This window comes from Phyllopteryx taeniolatus, chromosome 1, assembly GCF_024500385.1.
Source record: "Phyllopteryx taeniolatus isolate TA_2022b chromosome 1, UOR_Ptae_1.2, whole genome shotgun sequence".
Lineage (NCBI taxonomy): Eukaryota > Metazoa > Chordata > Actinopteri > Syngnathiformes > Syngnathidae > Phyllopteryx > Phyllopteryx taeniolatus.
Window position 1 is genome coordinate 19,878,958 of NC_084502.1, and position 22,475 is coordinate 19,901,432.

Below are 22,475 nucleotides of genomic sequence, written 5' to 3' on the forward strand. Positions count from 1 at the left end.
ATAAATAAACAAATGACTGCCGCATTAAGTATGTATGCCTTTACGGTGATTGTCAAGTGGGTTTTAGCTTTACTTACGCTTGGGGCCAGACTCTGCGCTTCAGTGGGCTTTTTCAACTGCACTGCGCCTGTGGGCTTGTGCTGTTCTTTGGCCCCTTTGCCACACTGTCGAGCCTTCCCTGGAGCTCCCACCACTCTCCATGTGGATGTGTTGGATGGGGCCCTCTGTCTTTGCTGTGCCTGCACACCAACTGTATCATATTGTGAAAAAAAATCGATATGTTCTAATGTGTCAGGTTAAAATCATACATAGGTGTTGTGGGAAGATGTTCATTGTTATTATGTGGATGGATAAAATGCATTCATGTGTTGAAATACATTTGTTCAGATACGGTTAAGTTGACTGATTATTACTTTACATTTAAATCCCCAGCTTCACATACACTTTATATTCTGGTTATGAAAACGGTATAATTGCCAAATATATAATTACATAATCATCAAATATTATTTGATTTGTTTCATGTGTTGATCAGAGTTGTAATTTAAGGTTTTAGTGAGCCTCAGAGGATGTTTAAATTGGGCCCCAAAACTCTTTAAGTTTGAGAACGACTGGGTTAGTGTTTGATTCAAAAAGTAGTGATTGATGTCAGAAAAATAAAATGAAAACAATTTTTTATGGGTTTTCCAAGCAAAAAAAAAAAAAAAAAAACATTTATGGACTAAGTCTTGTTTTGATTAAAAGACTCATTTGTCCGCTTCCATGCAGGACTAACAAAATCAGAAAGTATATCACAGGATTTGAACTTTAGGGAATAATACAAAAATGGTTCAAAACATTTTCAATAGCCTTGTTGGCGCGGCACGGTTACCTAGTGGTTAAAGCGTCAGCCTCACAGTTCTGAGGACCGGGGTTCAATCCCTGGTCCCGCCTGTGTGGAGTTTGCATGTTCCCCCCCCCCCCCCCCGTGCCTGCGTGGGTTTGCTCCGGGCACTCCGGTTTCCTCCCACATCCCCAAAACATGCATGGTAGGTTCGTTGAAGACTCTAAATTGCCCGTAGGTGTGAATGTGAGTGCGAATGGTTGTTTGTTGGTATGTGCCCTGCGATTGGCTGGCAACCAGTTCAGGGTCTACCCCGCCTCCTGCCCGATGATAGCTGGGATTGGCTCCAGCACGCCTGCGACCCTAGTGAGGATAAGCTGCTCAGAAAATGGATGGATGGATAGACTTGTTGGAAAGAATGATCTTTTACAAAATTTCAGTTTTCAGTTTTGCAGTTGGGCATTTAATCTGGCTGCTTATGCTTTCCTGTCTATACGTTGTGTTATTGTCTTTGACAGTTCGCTTATTTAGCTCTTTGGCCACTACTAAGAGGAGCGAGGGGATGAAAAATATTGGTTTACGCTTAAACAGTTTGTAAGCCCCTGAATGAGCCCATTAAAGAGACACACTCTTTGCTTTTATAGCACCCCCTAGTGGATGATGATCATTACTTCGCATAAAGCATTTTAACAAATCCTTTTGTAGCACCCCCTAGTGGATGATGATCATTACTTCGCATAAAGCATTTTAACAAATCCTTTTGTAGAATGTCTCCCTCAAACCTAAAGCACTACATGTTGTGCAAATACAAATAATGTTTTGATAAGCAATAGAAATTGCATTATATATCAGTCAGGGTTATTCTTTATCCGCATAGACGCACTTCACATTTAGAGGTGATTAGCTAATGCATACAAAAATAGTAATTAGGACATAAGATTATTCTCGTGCAGTAGGGTTTGGCTTTACTGTATACTGTACTGCTGCACTACACAGCAACATTTACAACGTTGTTCAAATTTCAGTGCGAAACTCAGGTATGAGTTCTGTTAGTTGTCTCTTGTAAATCTTTGACAAACAATTCATTCTGGGCCACGGTGAAGTGATTCTTCCAGTCATCAAGTTTTCCTGTGCATACAGAAAACCATTTAAAAATGAGCAAAGAACAGGTGTAAAAACAACTGAAGCACAGTACCTCAATCAGACCTTTTAAAAAATAAATGAATGGAGCTTTGCACTAGTCTGCATCTTCACCCACCAGTCAGGCGCTCACAGTCATGACATGATCCAAACAGGACTGGAATCACATGACAAATTCATATGACGAATGTAGAGATCTGCAAAAGTTTCCACGTAAAATACAGTGAGATTCGAATTGTAGTTCATAGTGTACCCACTCTTTCCATGCAGAAATCTCTGGAGGGAGGCAGGGAGCTGCTCCAGTATTCATTGTTGCTCAGCCATGTATGTTCATACGATCACAGTGGGAAATTTTATGAGCCACATAAACAATCTACAGAGGAGGAAAACATTGCTTTTGTCACAATCCTGTTTTCTTGTCCCCCTCTGCTGGTGGTTTTCCTTCTCGTAGTTTCCTTGGAGTGTATTGGGGGGCAAAGTCTCTTGGGTCACCTGCAGTCAATCTTCATCATTTAGATGGGCGGAAAATGCAGATTAATTGTTCCTTGTTTGTCGCCATTGCCACAGAATTTGATACTCTCCTGCTCGTTTCCCATGTTGTCCTGTTTCCTTTTCATCAGCTGTGTTACCAGAAGCAGCAAGTACTACCGTGATTTTCTGTTGCTTGTTTCATAGCCTTGTGCAGCGTTTTTATTTTGGTGAATTTTTTTAATTGTATTATTATTTTTGTGTGTGTTTTGACTAGTGGAAACTTGATAAAACAAACCGACGACGATAGAATGGATATCGGATAAAACTGACCATCGGGACAGAACATCCATCCATCGTCTTCACTGCTCATCCTCACTAGGGTCGCAGGTTGCTGGAGCCTATCCCAGCTATCTTCGGGCGGGAGGCGGGGTACACCCTGAACCGGTCGCCAGCCAATCGCAGGGCACATATAAAATATCCACGTTTGAACAGTCACAATTTAAAACTATATTTTTTGGAGTCTGTAAAGTAAACACTCGCAACTGATTTCCCCCCCCCCCAAAAAAATTTAATTTGGCTTTCTCAACCGCAAAGAAAATCATTACGATTTGAGATTTTTGCATGTTGTGCTTTGAAAGAGTTGCAGACAGTGTGTTTTTAGCTATCAAATGTATTAAAAAGAAATTTAAAATTAAAGAGAATGTCCTTCAACTGTTTAACCTTGTTATGGTTTTTAAACTGGATTTTCATGGTATTGGTCTTGTCTCGCCGGCACTGTGAAAGATTGGTTAGCACATCTGCCTCACAGTTCTGGGCACAGGGGTTCAATTCCCGACCCCGCCTGTGTGGAGTTTTCATGTTCTCCCCGTGCCTGCGTTGGGTTTCTCCCGGCACTCCGGTTTCCTCCCGCATCCCGAAAACATGCATGGTAGGTTGATTGAAGACTCTAAATTGCCCGTAGGTGTGAATGTGAGTGCGAATGGTTGTCTGTTTCTATGTGCCCTGCGATTGGCCGTCCCAAAATAGCTGAGATAGGCTCCAGCAGCCCGTGACCCTAGTGAGGATAAGCGGTAAAGAAAATGGATGGATGGATGGTCTTGTCTCGGCCTTATCTTGACTCCCAAAAGTCTTTGTCTTGATCTCGGGCAATGTGGTCTCGTGCATAAAATGAGAAGTGGGACTCAAACCCATGTTCTCTGACTCTAAAGTCCCAACTGTTGCATACTGAGCTACTGCTGCACTAACTGCCTGTCACCTGCTAATCAATGTTTCACTGTAACGACATTAAAGTGGCTGCCAAAAATACATTGATGCAATGTATCTATTAGGGTTTTCACTTTTATTGCCAAAATACTAATACCTGATTTTTAAAATTGTATTTATTAAAGTTTATCTCATATTTTAAATTGAGCCACAGGTTATAAATTAAATAATTAATTACATTTGTTTATCAACAACTGCCTTTTCCACCGTTTCTTATTCTATTCATGGGGAAAGTATTTATTGTGTTTACAGAAAGTAAGGTAAAATAAAACCTCACTGCGAGAGGAGAAATTAGTGCACCCCAGTTTAAAAATATTGCTCTTGAATGAATCACTTAACACAAAAATGATGATAAACTGTTATTTCTAAATAAGCACTTTCAAAATTCTCTGCCCTCTTAAGCCCATGCCCAAAGTGACAGAAAAACATGATACAACCGGCCATACCAGTGATGATGAACATTTTAAGCACACAGAATACGTTAAAAAATAATATATTTTACACTTTATGTTGGGAAATTACTTGGTCAAACATTGTTTTGTAATACATAGTCATTCACAGGAGCCAAAAAGACGCAAAAATGCAACGCAGCACATACTGTATGTGGTAAAGATACAGCTGCCTGTGATTATGCACATACCCACCAGGTGGTTTCGTGTGCAATGGAGCATCAAGAAATGAACCATTACTCGAACCAATGGCTGACGTGTTTACGATGCTTCATGGGGCTTCATTTCGCCATCACTATGTATCTGTAATGGGATGTATCAAACAAACGTGTATGCAGTGTTGTGTAAGCGCGCAGCCAGTAATTTCTAACAGGGTTAGTGGGACACATTAACGCCGCCATACTGAAGTCACATCTTTACCCGTCTGGAAGCAGTAGGGCGTGTTCTACCGGCAACAGCCAATCATAGTGCTGCGGCGCATGGCCTGAGCCAATAATATTTGAGCAGGGCGTGTCCAGCCTAAAAACCACGTCGGTTAGCGAATGGTGGGGCGCCCTGGCTTTCACACCAGAAGCAACGTATATAGAAACGGGGGGCGGGCCGCCGGGGTGGTACACAAACAAGATGGCGGCGGCCGGTAAGGTGGCAGCGAAAGAGTCACACGTGGGGAAAAAGAAAAAGGTAACCGATGATAAATAAGATAGCACATTTGCACTTGTGTGGGTTATTGGTTGATTACGGCCACGACGGAAAACACGATGACATATAAAGCAGTGGCAGAGCGTGACATTGAGCTACTTTAGCAACCCGTGCTATCAGAGTTGTTGCCCGTAGCCACTCCAAGCTATTCGATGTACAACATGTCTGCTGCTAAGCTTACAGTACCGATGGCTTTTTTTCTGACAGCCTCCAGGTCGTTACTGGCACAAGACAAAAGATGGAAAACAGGCTGCTGATGCACAGCAGCAGAAGCGTGACACTACGTCAACAAAAAAGAGAAAGAAACCAAACGACGATGGACAAGGAAAACACTTTGTATCTGGGGTGAGATAAATGTCAAATCTTAAGCAATTGCAGTTGCCTCAAGTCCTTATGTTACAAATAGAGCAGTGGTTCTCAAACTTTCACCAAGTACCACCAAAAATAGTTTAGCTCTCTTGAGTTCCGCCATCCTGACCGACATAAAATACAGTAGAGTAGTCAGCCCAAGAGTTCATCAAGAACCAAGACTGTTTTATTCCTTAAAAGTATATTTCATATTATTGCAAACCACTGTAACATTATGCACAATTTAAATGAATGAATATGAACAACTGTACATAATGATCCAATTAAAATGTATTGCAGCTAGAAGTTCAATAAAAATTGTTCCTAAAAGTTGAAAAAAAATCAGTTAAGATTGAATGCTAATAGTACTAAAAAGTTAGATACAACTGAACTTAACTTGATGATTCTTTTGCGTACCACACTTTCTGTACAAATTGCATGTGAATGTTGAAGAGCTGACGCTTATGGTGGATAATAAAAAAAAGTATCGAGAGTAACTAGGCCTGTCACAATAATTACTATATTGACTTATCATTTGATAAATAAAATGGACACGATAGTTTTTCCGGTGTCATAAATTGCAAACCGGCGTGTGGATTACACAGTGAGCCAACAGAGTTGGACGGCTGTGTCATTAGCTGCTAGTGGGCTCATGGAAAACTGGCGGACCGGTAACCTCTTGCCAGTGTTGCCTCCGTCCAATACTTCACTCGCCACAGCCTTGCTCCATGTGCAGCACGTAGAGTCACACAACAGAGACACTTTAGGGAAAGTGAACTGTTTGTTGTCGGGAGCTAATGAGCTAGCCTGCTAGCCTGTGAGCTAGCGAGTTCAGGTGCTAAACAGCTCGCCCCACTGTGGCGATGTCGTTTAAAACATCAGTGCTTCGTGCCGTGTTGTTGTATGTGTTATAGAAGAAGAAGAATCACCTTTTATTGTCATGAACATGCATGCATATGCAATTTGTTCTCTGCATTTAACCCATCACAGTGGACACATGTTAGTGGAACACACTGGAGTAGGGTAACCCATCACAGTGGACACATGTTAGTGGAACACACTGGAGTAGGGGGCAGCTGAAGGACACCACAGCCGTGAGTCCGGGGGATGTTGCCGGATGGTCCAGTCGGGGTCTTGAACCTAGGTTCCCCACGTTGGCAGGCGATGATCTTAACCATCGGGCCACGGCTGCCCCTGTGGTTATAGTGATATACCGATATGTTTTTTTCAGGAGCTATAACAATTTTTAGTAATGAAGGAGGCCGATAACTGGTAATTTGAACTGATATTCGTTTTGCGGTTAAAAAGGAAAATGTTGGTGTCAAAATTTGAAATAAAACTCCAAGACTTCATTTCAATGGCTTTAAGTACATTTATTAAGCACGTTTTCAAATTTGCATCATTGCTATTTTTTATTTTATTTATTTTTTTAAATCTTAGAAAATAGATGTTTTAAAATTCTAACAAAAACTGCAGGCAGCTCCCAGGCGCAGCGACATATCTTAGAGTTAAATAAATAGCTCTGTAAAGTTTTCTATAATAAATAGTTTTCCAAAATGTCAATATAATTGAAATGTTAATGTTTTACATAATAATGATAGTTTTGTTTAAACTTCCAAAACAAAAAGTGCAGGGAGTTCCCAGGGTCAGCAGCATCTCTTATACAGTTAACTGCAAATTTAAATGGTTGCCTAAAGTTTTATAAAGTAAATAAAAACAAACACTTCTTACTTTTATCACAATTTATTTCCCTAGCAATATTATTAGCAACCATGTTTCAAGTGGTTAATCCTCTCCCCGGAACCACTAGTATGGTTGACATGGCAAATTAGCAGCTAGCTGGGTGTTAGCCTGCGAGCTAATCTCTTCCCCTATTGTCTACTAGCGGGGTTTAGCGCAAGGCACTGGCAGCTTTATTTATACAGTGCATTTAATACACAAGGTTCATCAATGTGCTTTACATGATTAAAAGTACATTTACTCTAAGCAAATTCACACGATTAACACTAACAAGCACTTCTGAAGGGACTGCGAGCAGTGTGTGTTTATATATACTGTATATAACCATAATGGGCTCATTGTAATGTTACAAGTAGTTGTGCGTTGTAGAGGACTAGGATTTATTACTATTTATGTAGAGTCTTCTGCCTTAATTTACCTTTGAAACATATATTTGCTCCCTGGACCGTCTATTTGGTAAAATGTTCTCTTCTTTGTCCCATGTGTGTGGGCCTGAGACTATTGTGCATGCACTGCAGGGCTTTTACTGCATTCTGATTGGCTGTTAGCTGTGCAGTGGCTGTGCAAGGGTAACCAATCAGGTGGTGCTGTGGGTGGGACAATGCTGGTCACAGACAGAGATGCTCGCTGCAGCTGCATCAGAGCCAAAATAAACCAGTATTAAATTATCGGCCGTCGGATTAAAAAAAGGCTGATGCCAAAATGCCAAATATCCGCCCGAATAATAAGCCTGGCCAAAAATCAGTCTACCATTAGTGTGTTAGTCCTCAATTGACACAAACACGGAAACGTTAACTGTTTATTGAAGCATAACCTCAGTGGCACACTGAGGGAGCGGCAACATCGATTTGATTGACAGGTGAAGGGTGCATCTTCAGCGGAGCAACCACATAGTAGCCGGCTTTACGTGGAGACTTTTTGGTCATTCTGATTCAAATAATTTTGGTTGAAGATCATCTGTCAACTGTTTATATGTGACCATCGGGTGTATACACGTGCACTACATTTAATCGGAAAAGCCGTGTGACATGCAGAATTCGTCGTGAATTCGTCACATCATTTATCAAGATGGAGGTCTGTCGTCTATTCGGCACAGTAGTTTGGATTGTTTTTATACGTTTATTTAAAAAAACGCTTGGTACAACTTATAAGTAGTTAAAAACAAGATCTCCCTCACAAACGAGCTCCGTCGGGGGCCGCCATATTTAAGACGTGCGTAAACAACGACGACCCCTATGCACACGCAGTACAAACAAATAGCGTCAGCCATAAACAAAGGCGAAAAATTGGGACATATTTTGTATTTTTTTATAAGTAAATGCAGTGTGGCAGTATTACAGCTCTTGTCAAAATAAATTGTTATTCTTTGATTCGTCGTGATTTAAATCCGAAAATTCAGATGTGATATTCTTATTTTTCGGTGAACTCCAATGCCAATTCGAGTCACCACCCATTCGTGCATTGCCCTAATAATTAAGTGAAATTTTGAAATGTAGAATGTGAGACTTAAAGTTTAAATGTAGGAGGCGTAATATACGCCTCCTCCAGTGTTTCTTGGATTTAAAATGATCACTGTGAACATTTTGGAATTATACTGTGAAAGTTTACCAGGTTACCAATATGTTCAGAAGAATTAGAATTTTAAAGATGGGGAACTTTTTTTCTTTCTAAATAGCTAAATCACATGATTTTTTTAGTTTTTTTTAAGGGGGTTGAAAATGTTGAATTATGGGATAAGTTTTTTTTTTTTGGGGGGTAATTTGAAAGTCCATGGGTGACCTGACGTTTGAATAGATACAGAAATCTTGGAGTAGAAAAATGAAATAATTATGATAATGCTAATAGTTTTAGTGTACAATAACATTCACGCTATTATAGATCTAACACAGTGAAATTCACGAATACATGAAGAACACACCAGACAGTTTATGTTCCTTTAACTGTGTCAGGAATATTTTCCCAAGCTAATTTATGATAGATGTGAAGAACAAGATTTGGTTGATAAAACTGTTTTGACGATTACTTGATTGACCAGAAATACACTTAAGGTTATTGTTGCATGAGTAACTAAACATTTAAAAGTTGCTATTTACGGTTGGCTTTTAATGGTGCTTCTGACAATATTCCAGCCTTTGTTTAAAAAAAAAAAAAAAAAAAAAAAAAAAAAGGCAAAGACAATGTGACAAGTAAGGAATAGTATTTCATCTGCAAATACTCTCTGTAAAAAAATAAAAATAAAAAGATGCTTTTCTGGTCAAAAACAACCCACCTAGGATTCCTCAAATAACTTCTACCTCACTTTTGACTAATCCAATTATGGGCCCTCCCTCAGAAACGGGATGCTTTCCCAGGACCTGCTTCTATTCCAGAGGCTAAGCTGCAGAAGTTCACAAGGGAAGGGAAAACGATAGATCAGGTCAGCAATTTAAGATTTCTCTTCAGTATTTCAATTTATCTGTTGGCTGTAGCACATGCCTTTGTTCCAGGTCTCCAAGCATCACATAAAACTAAAAGAAGCCATTGCTCGTTCAGATGAAACCTCTGAAATGGCCCAAAAACAAGCTGCCCGGTTTGACCTTCTACTCCCGGAGGAAGCAGGGTAAAATATTCATGGCTTGGAGAGATTATTGTCTCAAAATGTCACATTGTTATAACCTGATCAACGACTTCCTTAGGTTGTTAGAAGGAGACGAAGATGAGGACACATGTACCATCTCACAGCAAGATATCGCAGACGCTGTGGATATTTCGTCTGGGGCCAAGGTGGGCAATACTCTCTTGCGAGTACAATTCATTATGTAATTACTATACAAGTTGAAATAGGTACGGAAACTGCTTTTATTATTATTATTGTTGATATATTTTTCCTTTCTCCTACTTTGTCATCAGTATTTTAACCTGAATCTATCTCAATTTGGACCATACCGACTGGATTACAGCAAGACTGGACGGTCAGTACCCCACTTTCTAATTTCAGTTTTGATTGTATTGGTATTCTTGATTAAAGAGTGCATGTCAGCCACTTTCTTGTGTTGTTTCCAGTCAGATGATACCCATTTATTTTATTGGAAAAAAAAAAAAAACCCCTTCCAATTTATATTTGTACATGCAATCAATATCAGAATCAGAATCTGCTTTATTGGCCAAGTATATTACAAGACACACAAGAAATTTGTCTCCAGTAGTTGGTGCCACTCTAGTATGGTGACAAACAGCCACTATGACAAAATATATATGAAGGACGTAAAACACATGAGTAAGAGCCATTGAGCAATGAAAGGATACCACTTTCTTTGCTCAATGTCTCTTAATTAATTCAACTCAAAATAATGACTATTAATTTGGGTTTAACTGTGTAGGCGAATATTCTTATCTGGTGCTTATTTGTTTGCATCAATGTTTTGCGTTAGTCACCTGCTACTTGGTGGGAGGAGAGGCCATGTTGCTTGTCTCGATTGGCAATCCAAACAGTTGATGTGTGAGATAAACGTGATGGAGTCCATCAACGATGTTCGGTAAGCCTTCCACATGTACACACACAAGAACATTTGTCCAATTACTGGGGCTGCACCGATACCAATTTTTTCAGACCCGAGTATGAGTACAAGTACTTACATTTGAATATGCAGTCGATATTGAGTACCAACACTTGATAATGCCATTACAGTGCGCCTTGCAAATTTGATGAAAATGTGTTTTATTTTAATCGGACAGTTCAAAAACACAAACATTTATTGAACACGGCATAAGTTTCACTCAAATATAAACCTTCCTATTCAAACAATCAACTTTTTATTAACACGGAATAGATTTTATTGAAATATTACAGTTTTTAATCCTATTCCACTTGCCCGGGACGTTCACTATATAGCCAAAAGTTTTCGCTCACCTGCCTGGACTCGCATATGATTTTGTGATGTCCCATTCTAATTTCATTTGGTTTAATATCATTAAGGTTGGGCATCGAGAGTCGATAACCAATTGGAACCGGGACTAACGTTCAGATTTCTTCCGGAATCATTGAAATTAAAAAATTTGGGTTCCCAGTCTCGATACCTAGTCCGCACACACCGTAGAAGAACGCGCACAAAGACGTGTTTGTGACCAACGGCGGCGAACAAAAGTGTGTCTTAACTTTGTTAAAATGAATGACCAGTCGCCTCAGTGCAACACTTTGATTAAGATTATATTGTGCAAAGGAGGCTTGCACGATGTGTAGTGTCTGACGCGCTCCGAGCCTCAACCTACACCGTGCGGAGCTTCAGTGAAGTCAAGTCTCAGTCAACTGGGTGAGTGAAACAATAAAATAAGTCGATACCAACATTGAGACAGTAAACAAGGTAAACGGTTGGATGCACTTTTGCACTGATGGTGTTTATCATTTATTTTAGTCTTCAAACCAATGTAAGCGCAGATGACAGAAAAAACAAAAACTTCACCGTAGCAACTTTACATCACAATGAATTGGGACAAAATTCACATAAATGTTGTCTCACAATATCACAAACACTAAGCTTGTGCCTCATCGGTGGGTAGGGAAAGGAATCAGCTTTTTATAGCGTTTGGTTCCAGCCATAAAAAAAAAAAAATCGCCGGTGCAGTATGAAGTTACTTTTCGTGCCAAAATGCGGTGTTTCGGTGTGTACCCTTCAAAATAAAAGGCTACAAACTTTATGCAGGAAGTCAAGTTAGAACTTGCACATATAAACCATTGACGTGATGAAACAGTCCCAGATAACTATTTTAACAATGCTATATTTAACTTTTAGCTTAAAGATTAATTTATGAATATTAAGTCAATTGGGTTAGTTCCACACACATTGCCTTTTAGTTCATAGGTTTGATATTGATACTGGTTATATAAAACCCTGAGTGAAATGTTCATTTTAGTCTATATTGCGGGCTGCTAAGAAATGGGATGTTCATAATTTGGACAACCTTTATTTAAACCATGCAAACCTTTTTGACCCAGCCCCCTAAAATAATTGGAATCGAAATAAGGAGTCTGAACCGGAATTGCTCAAATTCAAACGATGCCCAACCCTAAATATGATGTCGGTCTTCTTATAACAGCTTCAACTTTTGTGGGAAGGCTTTGAACAATACAATACAATGTGAAAGTCTTTTTCATTTCCCCCTATACCCATGTATAATGCGCATTATTGACTTTTGACAATTTTTGGGGTAAAAAATGCGCATTATACATGAGAAATTACGGTAAGTTGAGGTAAAGTGAGGACTGCGAATACAGATGTACAGTATCTGCACCGATACTGGCATCTGTATCCCTACCCATTACTATCATCCACTATATAACAATAACTAACACAAATTTGCACATTTCAGATGGCTTCACACTGAGGCCATGTTTGCAGTGGCTCAGAAAAAGTGGCTGCACATCTACGACTCAAAGGGAATAGAGCTTCACTGCATCCGCAAGTTCAACGACGTCCTTCGCATGCAGTTTCTGCCCTACCACTTTTTGTTGGCCACCGCTGTAAGTTTATGTCCTGTTTGTGTCAGAGGTATTGGCACAATAACTTTGATAGATACCATAACTCATTATTGTCGCGTGCCACATTGCAGTTTAGGTTTCCCTCAGAGGGCCATTATGACAGTAAGCTAGGCATTGCCGAGTACCGATACAAAGTATCGAGCCAATACACGCCTTATTTCAAGGTGTCGGGTACTTGTGAAGGCTGCCGATACCAGCCACAGATATCTACTTAAGGCGAAAAAATCTGACGACAAGTCAGTCCTCCTCGCCAGTACTCGTTGCTACACTGCAGCACTTTGATACATTGCCAAATTATCATGTGCGGCAGAGCAATAGAAAAGTCTTTGTTCACAATTATCTCTCATTGTGTTAATTGAAATTTTATGTATCAAAAGTACTAGAGGTATTGGTATCGGTGTTTACTCAAGAGTGAATACTAATAAGAAAATTTGAGATAAGTAAAAATATAATCAAATATGCCTTTGAGAATTTAATTATCTGTATGCACGTGTTACGGCACCGTTTGTTCAAATATTCATTGTTTGAAGGTTAATAACAACCACAACATCGATGTTGGCATTTTGTATTGTGCATTAGGAAAAAGCTAACAGACTTTCGTAGGACAAATTTAGGATTTTGATTACATACACAACCGCGTGTAATTCTTTGTTTTATGTTTAGTTTTACAGTAAACTTCGACTTTGAGTGACAATAAACAACATGAAGCAAGCAGCCTTACCCTTTTTAATGTTGTAAATAACTTAAGTCCTTGTGCGCCGTAACACAAGGCAAAGAAATCACTGACCAACATCTTAAAACTCATAAATTGGGTCACTCGTTAGTCAAGGTAGCACTGTATTTACAGTGTTGAATGACCGCGGCTAAGCTACTTTGCAGATTTTTTTTTTTGTGGAATGTACTTGTCTATCACAGAAATCTCCACTACATTGCAGAAATCTGCAGTTTATAGTGATCTATTTTCTATGGGTTTTTACAGTATACTCATGCCCTTGCATGTGGGAAAGGAAAGCCACAGTCGCTGATGCACTTTTCAGCCGTTTATTGAACACCGGGAGACGAGTGCACACATACTCAATAAGCACACTCACGCAGAAGCTGCTGTCGGCCATATATAAAAGGGGGTTCACTGTAGTTTTTTTAAATCTTGCTGTAGTATTATGGTGAATTGCTCCTGTTTTCAGAGCGCGACAGGTTTCCTGCAATATCTTGATGTATCCGTGGGAAAAGAGGTTTCCGCCATCTGCACCAAAACGGGCCGCCTTGACGTGATGTGTCAGAACCCCTACAATGCTATCATCCATCTTGGCCACCCCAACGGCACACTCACCCTCTGGTCGCCCAATCAAAAAGAGGCCCTCGTCAAGATGCTCTGTCACCGGGGAGGAGTGCGTTCCGTTGCCGTGGACAAAACTGGAACGTGAGTTAAAACTTAAGACGATGTGGACATATCTTAAGACAGATGGTTCTGTACATATTGTACAGTACAAGCGAGCCCTACCATAAATGGTGAAAAACCACCACTAATTGACCCCCCCCCCCCCCCCCCCCCCCCCCCCGCCCAACCCCCAGGGGAAAAAAAGGTAGGCTTTGTTTCGGCCGAAACAGGATGTTGTTATGACCCAAGCAAAAACCACAACTAGCGCATGGTTGTATACACTATATTGTTAAATAAAAAAAAAAACAGCTCATCCAAACCGTTGTCCAACCTCCCTGCTTCCCGATTTTCGGTTTAAAATGATGCCGAGCAACAGAGGCAAATGTTCGCTTCGCGTCTGGTGTCAACGCAACATAAGTCACGAATCATCGCCTAAATGGCAGCGAATAAGCTACTTCGGACAAGTATAGTTATTACTATCGGAGGTTGAGGAATAATTACAGGAGGAAGATGAAGAAGCTATGCTAAATTTCCAAGCTATCGCTAACGTGAAGTTACGAAACACCAAAATAAGCGATTGGCTGATACAGTACACTTGTCACATAGGCTGGACCCACATTTTTGCGGAGGGTAACCGTTAACCAACTTTGAAGAGCAAAATAGCAGGTAAATTAATGTCTGAAGGGAAAATAATACATGATGCTACACAGCCACACAGAAACCGGACAATAATTGGTACGTCACTGCCTACTTCCTGAAAAAAGGTGACTTTAAGTTTAAAAGTACATTAATATAATAAATATATGATAAGCGGCACGATGGATGACTGGTTAGCACATCTGCCTCACAGTTCTGAGGACCTGGTTTCAAATCCGGCCTCGCCTGTGTGGAGTTTGCATGTTCTCCCTGTGCCTGTGTGAGTTTTCTCTGGGTACACCGGTTTCCTTCCACATTTCAAAAACATGCATGTTAGGTTAATTGAAGACTCTTAAATTGTCCGTAGGTGTGAATGTGAATGGTTATTTGTCTATATGTGCCCTGGGATTGGCTGGCGACCAGTTCAGGGTGTAGCACGCCTCTCGCCCAGAGTCAGCGCGCCCGCGACAATAGTGAGGATAAGCGATAAGGAAAATGGATGGATATATGATAAGATAAACTTTATTATTTCCACAATGGGGAAAATTGCATAATGTAGGCAGGAATACTGGATATAGGAAATACAAAAATAGCATGAAGCATGCATAGCTGTAACTGTGTCAACCATTACAAGGTTGATGCAATGCTGTAAATACATTAAAATAACAAATATTAAAGCCATAATTAATTGACAATGAATGATTATAGAGTATTGATTATGTTGTGCAATTAAACACTATGCAGAATTTTATCCTATTACATAATATACTGAATCAACTGTCCCACGGTAATGTTTGTGAGTGCAATTTTACTTGTAATTGGCATAGTAAATTAGGTAAATTAGCAAGCAACGAATCGCAAATCTGCAGGGGATCACGAGTTGTAGTCCATAGCTTTTAACAGGATAAACGGCATTGCATAGTATGATCAAACCTGAGCATTATTATACTTAGTATGGTATTTTTTAAATTCAATTAGTTGTGCATGTGTATTTAATAACATTTTCGTGAATGCCTTTGTGGGTATAAGAGCCAGCACCCTGCCACAAATACAAAAAGCTGACGCCGCTCCTAAAATGGTTTATAATCGCCTACAATAGTAGTTTTAGATGGAAATATACCAAAAAACTATGATCCAAAAACAATTTCATTTCAATTCAAACTTATCTTGCATTACCCTTAAAAAAATAAATGTGTTACGCGTGATTGTATTTATTTATTTATTTTTAAATGCAAACAAAGTGCACATGTAAAAGCGGCGATGGCTCTTTCCTCACTTCTTCCACCTCTTAAGCATAACTTAGCTCCTACCTGACATACAAAGCCTGTCTTTTAGTTAAGATGTGTCACTTCAACATAATTCCTCGGTACCAAAATGCCAAAGACCTGTCTTATATACAAGTATTACTTACCTTTCTTTTAGACAGGGCTTTGGCACTATCTTGTGAAAGCCTACGGAATTTCAGAAAGAGCACAAAAACATCGAGGCGAGTTTTTCTGCAAATTACGAGTTTTATGGGGGGAAAAACTGGGAATAAGTGAACACAACTTCTCTGTTATTTGCTGTGGTCTGCTATTTCTGACATGTCCACCAGAGGACACCATTGTCACGATACCTATTTTGGCAGATATATGGTGACGTCAGGCATGGACAAAAAGCTGAAGGTGTTTGACGTCAGAACTTTCCAGCCCCTCAATTCTTACTTCCTCCCAGCTGGAGCTTCCTGTTTGTCGCTGAGCCAGCGGGGGTTGCTGTCTGCAGCCACGGGGGATGTCGTCCAGGTCAGTCACTTCATCTCGGATGAACATGGACTCATTACAATACAATAAGCAGTAGTGAACATTAAAGGTCAGAGGACAAAGATGTTATGGGGTCAGTTAAAATTCATATTTGCAATGTTTATGTTATGTAATACATTCACGTATCTTCCAGCAAGTTGTCAACTATGGTTTAGCTAAAAATTAGGTTTTTATTACGCGTATTGACCACTCCCCGAACATACCCGAAGGTCAAGACACCGGGGTGTGGTTACTCTATCCACCGCAACGGCGACCGGAAGTGACTTTCCAATTGCCAAACACAGCGCACTACACACTATACGCAATGGCGAGCAATGTGTTGGAATATGAGGAGGGGGAGGATTTCGACATACAGGAGCACACAACTGAACTTGGCATCGTCAAACCGTACATGTTTGAGCTAATCAGGAGGTCAGCTAAGTACCAGAAAAAGAGTGGCCATTGGGTCGTTGTGACAGTATGTCAAAAGCATGTCTTTTTATCCAGTCATGGCAAGAAATAGTTTTGAGCACAACTAAACGTATTATATATTTATATATGTTTCAGTGACACGGCACAAGCTTTTACATAGTATGCAGTGTTCCTATATATTGTGTGCCCCTCGCTCGAGTAGCTTTATAACACGCCGTACAGAGTCTTTGCCGTGTCTGTTGGATTGTCATATAGGCAAAAGTACAGACGACAGTACTGCAAAGTACTGCATGGGTCTTATTTTCCTACTGCTTAGTGCATAATAACCATAATAGAGTCGTAGGTATATACAAGGAAATCCTCACCTCCTGTCTGCGCCGCTTCGCTGCTGCACCATGGCGGCTCCGAGATTTAGTTCTCTTGCTGCCAGCCGGTTGAGGTCTCGATGGTCGTAGGAAAAATAGTTGGCACCCCAGCTGGTTACAGCCTCTGCCTAACTACAGCTCTGTATCCAATGCTTTCTGCTAAGTCTTTCTCAAAACATGGACAGATATATCCCATTGCCACGCATTAAGGGTGAGTTAAACCAAACACATAGCTTTTATGCAGTTGCTGACTTACCCAAAATTACCAGAGCGATGAATTTATTTTCTGTAACTCTGTAATATATTTGTTTGCCTCTACTAATATTTCCAATTCCATCACTTCAAACTTAATTTTGTGTTTGCGGTGCTATCCCAAATTTTCCATGGTGAAAACCAGTTATCTATTGTACAAAACCACCGGTTGCCACCACTTTTAGAAGAAGAAGAAGAATCACCTTTTATTGTGAACATGCATGCACACAAAATTTGTTCTCTGCACTTAACCCATCACAGTGAACACACACGTTAGTTGAACACACTGGAGCAGGGGGCAGCTGAAGCGCCCGGGGAGCATTTCGGGGTATCAGTGTCTTGCTCAAGGACACCACAGCCGTGAGTCCGGGGGATGTTGGCAGGCGCTGAGCTTAACCATTGGGTCACGGCTGCCACGGCTGTGTTACGTGTTGCCAACAGCGTGTGCATTCTGTTAGAGTGAGTGAACCTGCAATTTAGTACCCACTATTTGGGATCGTAGTAAAAGAATAGTCTTAGCAAATCACATCCAACACACCCACCAACAACACATGCAATCGGTTAGAGCGAAAACGCAATTTGGAGCCCGCTCTTTGGGATCTTTATAAATCAGGCCCTAGAAAAACTAATACTGTAAATATATTTGTTGTTTCTTCTGACACTGTATGGATTCACTGCAGGTATACAAGAATGTGTGGAGTTCGCCGGTGACCAAACCCTACATTGCCCACAGAGTACGGGCTGCCGCATGGGAGGTACACTTTTGCCCCTTTGAGGATGTGCTCGGGGTCGGCCATGGACAAGGCTTCACTAGCATGCTCGTACCAGGTCTGACCTGATTTTTCTTGGTACTTTTATTTTTAAAAGATGATTGAAAGATTAAAGAAAACCTAATAAATTGCCATGCTTTGACCTCGTTTTCGTTTTTAGGAGCAGGTGAGCCTAACTTTGATGGCCTGGATTCAAATCCATACCGCAGTGCCAAACAGAGGCAGGAATGGGAAGTTAAAGCCCTGCTGGAAAAGATTCAGCCGGAGCTTATCAGTTTAGACCCCACTGAACTGGCAAAGGTTGATCTTGGCACCTTCCAGCAAAGGCACCAAGACAGAGTGCAAGCTTTGGTCAGTTTTGGGATGTGTGTCATTGAGGCTCAAAGCATTAAGATACTCTGCTAAATATGAATGAAAACTGTCTTCCCAGGGCTACGATCCTCTTGCCAAAGAAAGATTTGTCCCCAGGTATAAGAAAAAAGGTCGTAGCTCAACAGGCAATGTGGAAAGGCGAAAGAATAAAGTGGCTGATGCTGACAAGAGGGTAAGCGTGATGACCTTAAAACCAGTCAGCAATCAAATGATGACATCTATCTGATTGTATCTACTGGGGCTCAACAATACATTGTTTTCATCAACCAGGATCTAATCGTGAAAAGTATGGAGGACAAAATGAAGATGGAGGAAGAAAGAAAAGCAAAGGAAAAGAAGAAGGCAGCATTCGCCAGCCGAAAATCAGCTCTGGACAGATTCCAAAAATAGAAGAGGAGCCATTGTGCTACAAAAACACTGGCATCCGGTTGAGAATGAAGCACCTCCTGTGTGTGGGCAAAACAAGTCATGCCACAAACCCGGAAGGGGGAAATTACTTCTGATGCGTGGCATTCATTTGTAATCAATGGTGAGTGCAGCGGTAGGGCAGCTTTTTAATGCCTAAAGCATTTCCTGTCAACGCAGGAAAATATCAGCTGGGACATGTTCCTGACCTTACTCGTGTGCTTTTATAGCTGAGCTGACTCTCTAATAAACAAATAAACCAACTGTCAAAGCGCTTGAGTATGACATTAAAAAGATAAAATGGTAATGGAGGTTAAAGTCAAAAAGGAATGTCTACAATTTATAGCTTGTTGCAGACAGTGGATATTTGCCAATGCCTTATGATTTAACAACTGATCGTGGCCTTGCCTTTGTACTTTGTATCTGTTGTGGGGAGTTAATTCTGTTAATGTTTTTTATGTGTTCACAATGTTTGTTTATTCTGCAGTCGGCAGCAGTCATACCATAAGCCCACAATGCCACGGAAACAAACGAAATCAATAGAAAAATACTGTTCCTTAGTTTCATAGATGGTCCTACTGATTATTCATGACACGAAGAAGTCAAAGAACAGCCACCACTTTATCTCATAACCAAGCTGTAGCTACACCGGTCCAGCAATAACGCCACGATTAGTACTGATGTCCAGACTTTCATTTATTTCTCCTTCTCCACCGATGACGTCACAAAATCACGAGACACTGTGAAAACGTGTCCACCTGCTGAACACAGTGTAAATGTCTCTGTCCATATATACCATGCGTTCCTGCTTCCACATCTGTCCTTAATGTCTTCCCGCTTCTTACCCACAACAGAGGTTTTCAGGGTGAGCAAATGGGTTGGTTTAAGTAGCTCTTCACCTTTGGGCTTACTGATGTTGTCAGTAGTGAGTGGACGACTGCTTATTATTGACATGGCTTCATAGAAAAACTTTCTCAAAGAAACATCATTCACTCTTCCAGAACTCTTGGATAGGACCAAAGTCATCCCACTTCTCACTGTCCTAATCTGTCGCTCCCATATGACTGGCATCCGGAACATTCAGAACAATGTCACACTGATTCTCTGCTAAATAAGTAGCAACTCTGTCCTTGTCTACTTCTGTTAAAGCTTTTGAGGGTTCATTCTTGGCCCCTACAAAATGTGTCCCTAGATCAGATCTGATCTCCCTTACAGCTCCTCGGATAGTTATATAACATCTCAACGCATTAATGAAGGCATCTGATGTTAGATCTTCCAGCATTTCTATGTGGATCGCTCTTGATGACAAACAAGTGAATATCAGTCCATATCTCTTACATTCCTTCTGACCCTGCTTGGTTAGAAAGGGTCCAAAGCAGTCCATTCCACAGAATGAGAATGGTGGTGATGAGTCAACACGATTCACAGGTAGTTCCGTCATTTTCTGTATTTCCGTTGGCCTGCGAGCTCTTCTGCATGGAACACATTGTCTGATGTGATTTCCCACAACCTTACTGCCGCCAACAACCCAGTAGCCATTTGCTCTCAGTTCATTCAGGGCTTGACCTAAGCCTTGATGCTGAGTTTTCTCATAATAGTAATCCAAAATTAGGCTTGTGACGACACCATCTTTTGGTAGAATGGCAGGATGTTTCAGGTCAACAGGTAAAGAAGCTGCTTTTAATCTTCCTCCCACCCAAAGTACAGCCTCTTGCACCACTGGGTCAAGCTGGTACAACTGATTATTGTGTGACAGTTTTCCCTGCTTTAGCTTGTGCAACTCTTCTTTGAAAACATCTTTCTGTGGTAATCTCACAAGCACCAAACCAGCCTTGGTTGGATACTCAGCCCTCTTCGCTTCACCACTCTCAATGACGCCTGTCGTGAATCTAACTTTGGGATTTCTCTTCATTTTCCTTTTCAAGTTCTTAAGTCGCACCAGACCGAGTCGCTTGTTTTCTGGTAGATGTGGGCGTGTTTTAAAGGGAAGTGGCATTTCCAAATGCCCACCTGCGTTCCGCTGTTTTTTGGTTCAAGATTTGCATGAACTGAATATCATCTTGTGATATTATGTTCTTTCCCCCATAGTTTGTGTCCTGCAAATCAGGTTTGAGTACTCTGATAACAGCAACTGGTGATAATGACGGCAGTACTTTGACCGACACACGATTGCAAAGACCTGTCAACTCTGTTGATTTAGCAATCTTTGGTGAGCTGCCCACAATGCTCCATCCTAAATCAGTCTTAATAGCATCAGGCTCTTCATCACCACCTGTAATGACATGACGTGGTGCTAATGCTCTACTGCAGTCATAGCCTATTAAGACTCCAACTTCACAATCTAACAACTGTGGTATTTCCTGTGCTACAGCTTTCGGGTGTTTCCATCTTTTAGCCGTTGCAGGTGTAGGAATGTAGGTGCGTTCATATTTACACTGTGTTCCTGCTTCCACATCTTCCCGCTTCTTACCCACAATTCCCCACTGCTTCAAACTAGACCAGGGTCATGTGACCGTCACAATAAAATGTCTTCACAAAGGTTTTTATACAACAAAACCATTTTGCATCGCACAGTTCACGTTATTTACAACAAACTCGTTTAAGTCTTATTTATTCTTATATTTACATTTGTATTTAGTAACCTTTTTTAGTTACATGAAATCAAATGTATTTTGTATTTTGAAACGTGAAACATAAATTTACATGTATAATGAAATGTGTCGTTCTGACAGTTACACAAGCCTTCCAAAGAACAGCCACCACCACTTTATCTTCTTCCTGACATGCATTTCCTGGTGCTGGTTAAATATTACACATTCACAGTGCTAGTGTAAGCAGCATACTTTGACTCGTGAGAAGCTGCTTTGAAATGTGGTGTGACAAGACAAAAAAGCCGGGAATCACGGAAAGCTTGAGACTTTATTGAATGACCACATTCCAGTCATATTTCTTGTGGGTCAACAAATAATTTTTTCTTGTTTAGGCATAAATTGGATTTGATTGAGTGTGGCAGAACAAGCTGAGGTTGAACTGTAGATTTGTTAATAACATATTGGCACAACCCTCAGTCAATGTTTACTCATGAACACAAATACTGTTTGGATTGGGACAATGGGGACTCGGTGCATCATGTATAATGTGTTATACATACAGTACGTGTTGCAATTGTGTGTTTTTGTTAACTACAGATATTACAATTTCTGAAGTTAGAGAAAAGCACAATCCATCCACCCTTAATATGCCTAACATTTGTACCTGTTGCATTTGTTTGATTTTCCAAGAAACTTTGTTAATTTCCTTCCGATTTGAATACGTGTTTTAAGAATTTACAATAAAATGAGCTCAAGCACAGTACATGACACAAATGTGAAGGTATGGAGCTTACAGGTATGTAAATACTGTAGTTTATTTTTTTTTTTTTTTCCCTGAGCAGCTGTGCAGATTGACAGCAAATAGCTAATATTGTCTGCCAGTTCAGTATTAGGTTCATGACATGAAGTACTTCAGTAGCTATCCTGCAGGACAGCCTTGAATGCCAATGACATTTGCTCATTAGTATTCACCCAGTTATGGCCGGCTGGTGTCTTCATTTTATTTCGCTCACTATAGTCGTGATTCCCAACCACAGTGTGCTGTGGG

At 40.6% G+C, this 22,475-nt stretch overlaps 1 protein-coding gene across 1 annotated transcript; it reads left to right on the forward strand.

Annotated features, from left to right (window-relative positions):
• Positions 1–4,675: 4,675 nt before the first annotated feature.
• On the forward strand, positions 4,676–22,187 carry wdr46 (WD repeat domain 46). The gene is made up of 14 exons (XM_061779145.1): positions 4,676–4,827; positions 5,053–5,190; positions 9,266–9,349; positions 9,420–9,532; positions 9,609–9,696; positions 9,823–9,884; positions 10,344–10,448; positions 12,280–12,430; positions 13,633–13,868; positions 16,090–16,243; positions 17,970–18,117; positions 18,220–18,410; positions 18,490–18,603; positions 18,702–22,187. The coding sequence occupies exons 1-14, from the start codon at positions 4,771–4,773 to the stop codon at positions 18,819–18,821; spliced, it is 1,761 nt and encodes a 586-aa protein (XP_061635129.1). The 5' UTR covers positions 4,676–4,770; the 3' UTR covers positions 18,822–22,187.
• The last annotated feature ends 288 nt before the right edge of the window (positions 22,188–22,475 follow it).

Bases quoted from the DNA above. Each gene is read 5' to 3' on its own strand.
- wdr46 (XM_061779145.1), top strand. From the start codon at position 4,771: ATGGCGGCGGCCGGTAAGGTGGCAGCGAAAGAGTCACACGTGGGGAAA. The intron at 9,697-9,822 runs GTGGGCAATACT...CTTTGTCATCAG, and splicing joins ATATTTCGTCTGGGGCCAAG to TATTTTAACCTGAATCTATC. The intron at 10,449-12,279 runs GTAAGCCTTCCA...TGCACATTTCAG, and splicing joins GAGTCCATCAACGATGTTCG to ATGGCTTCACACTGAGGCCA.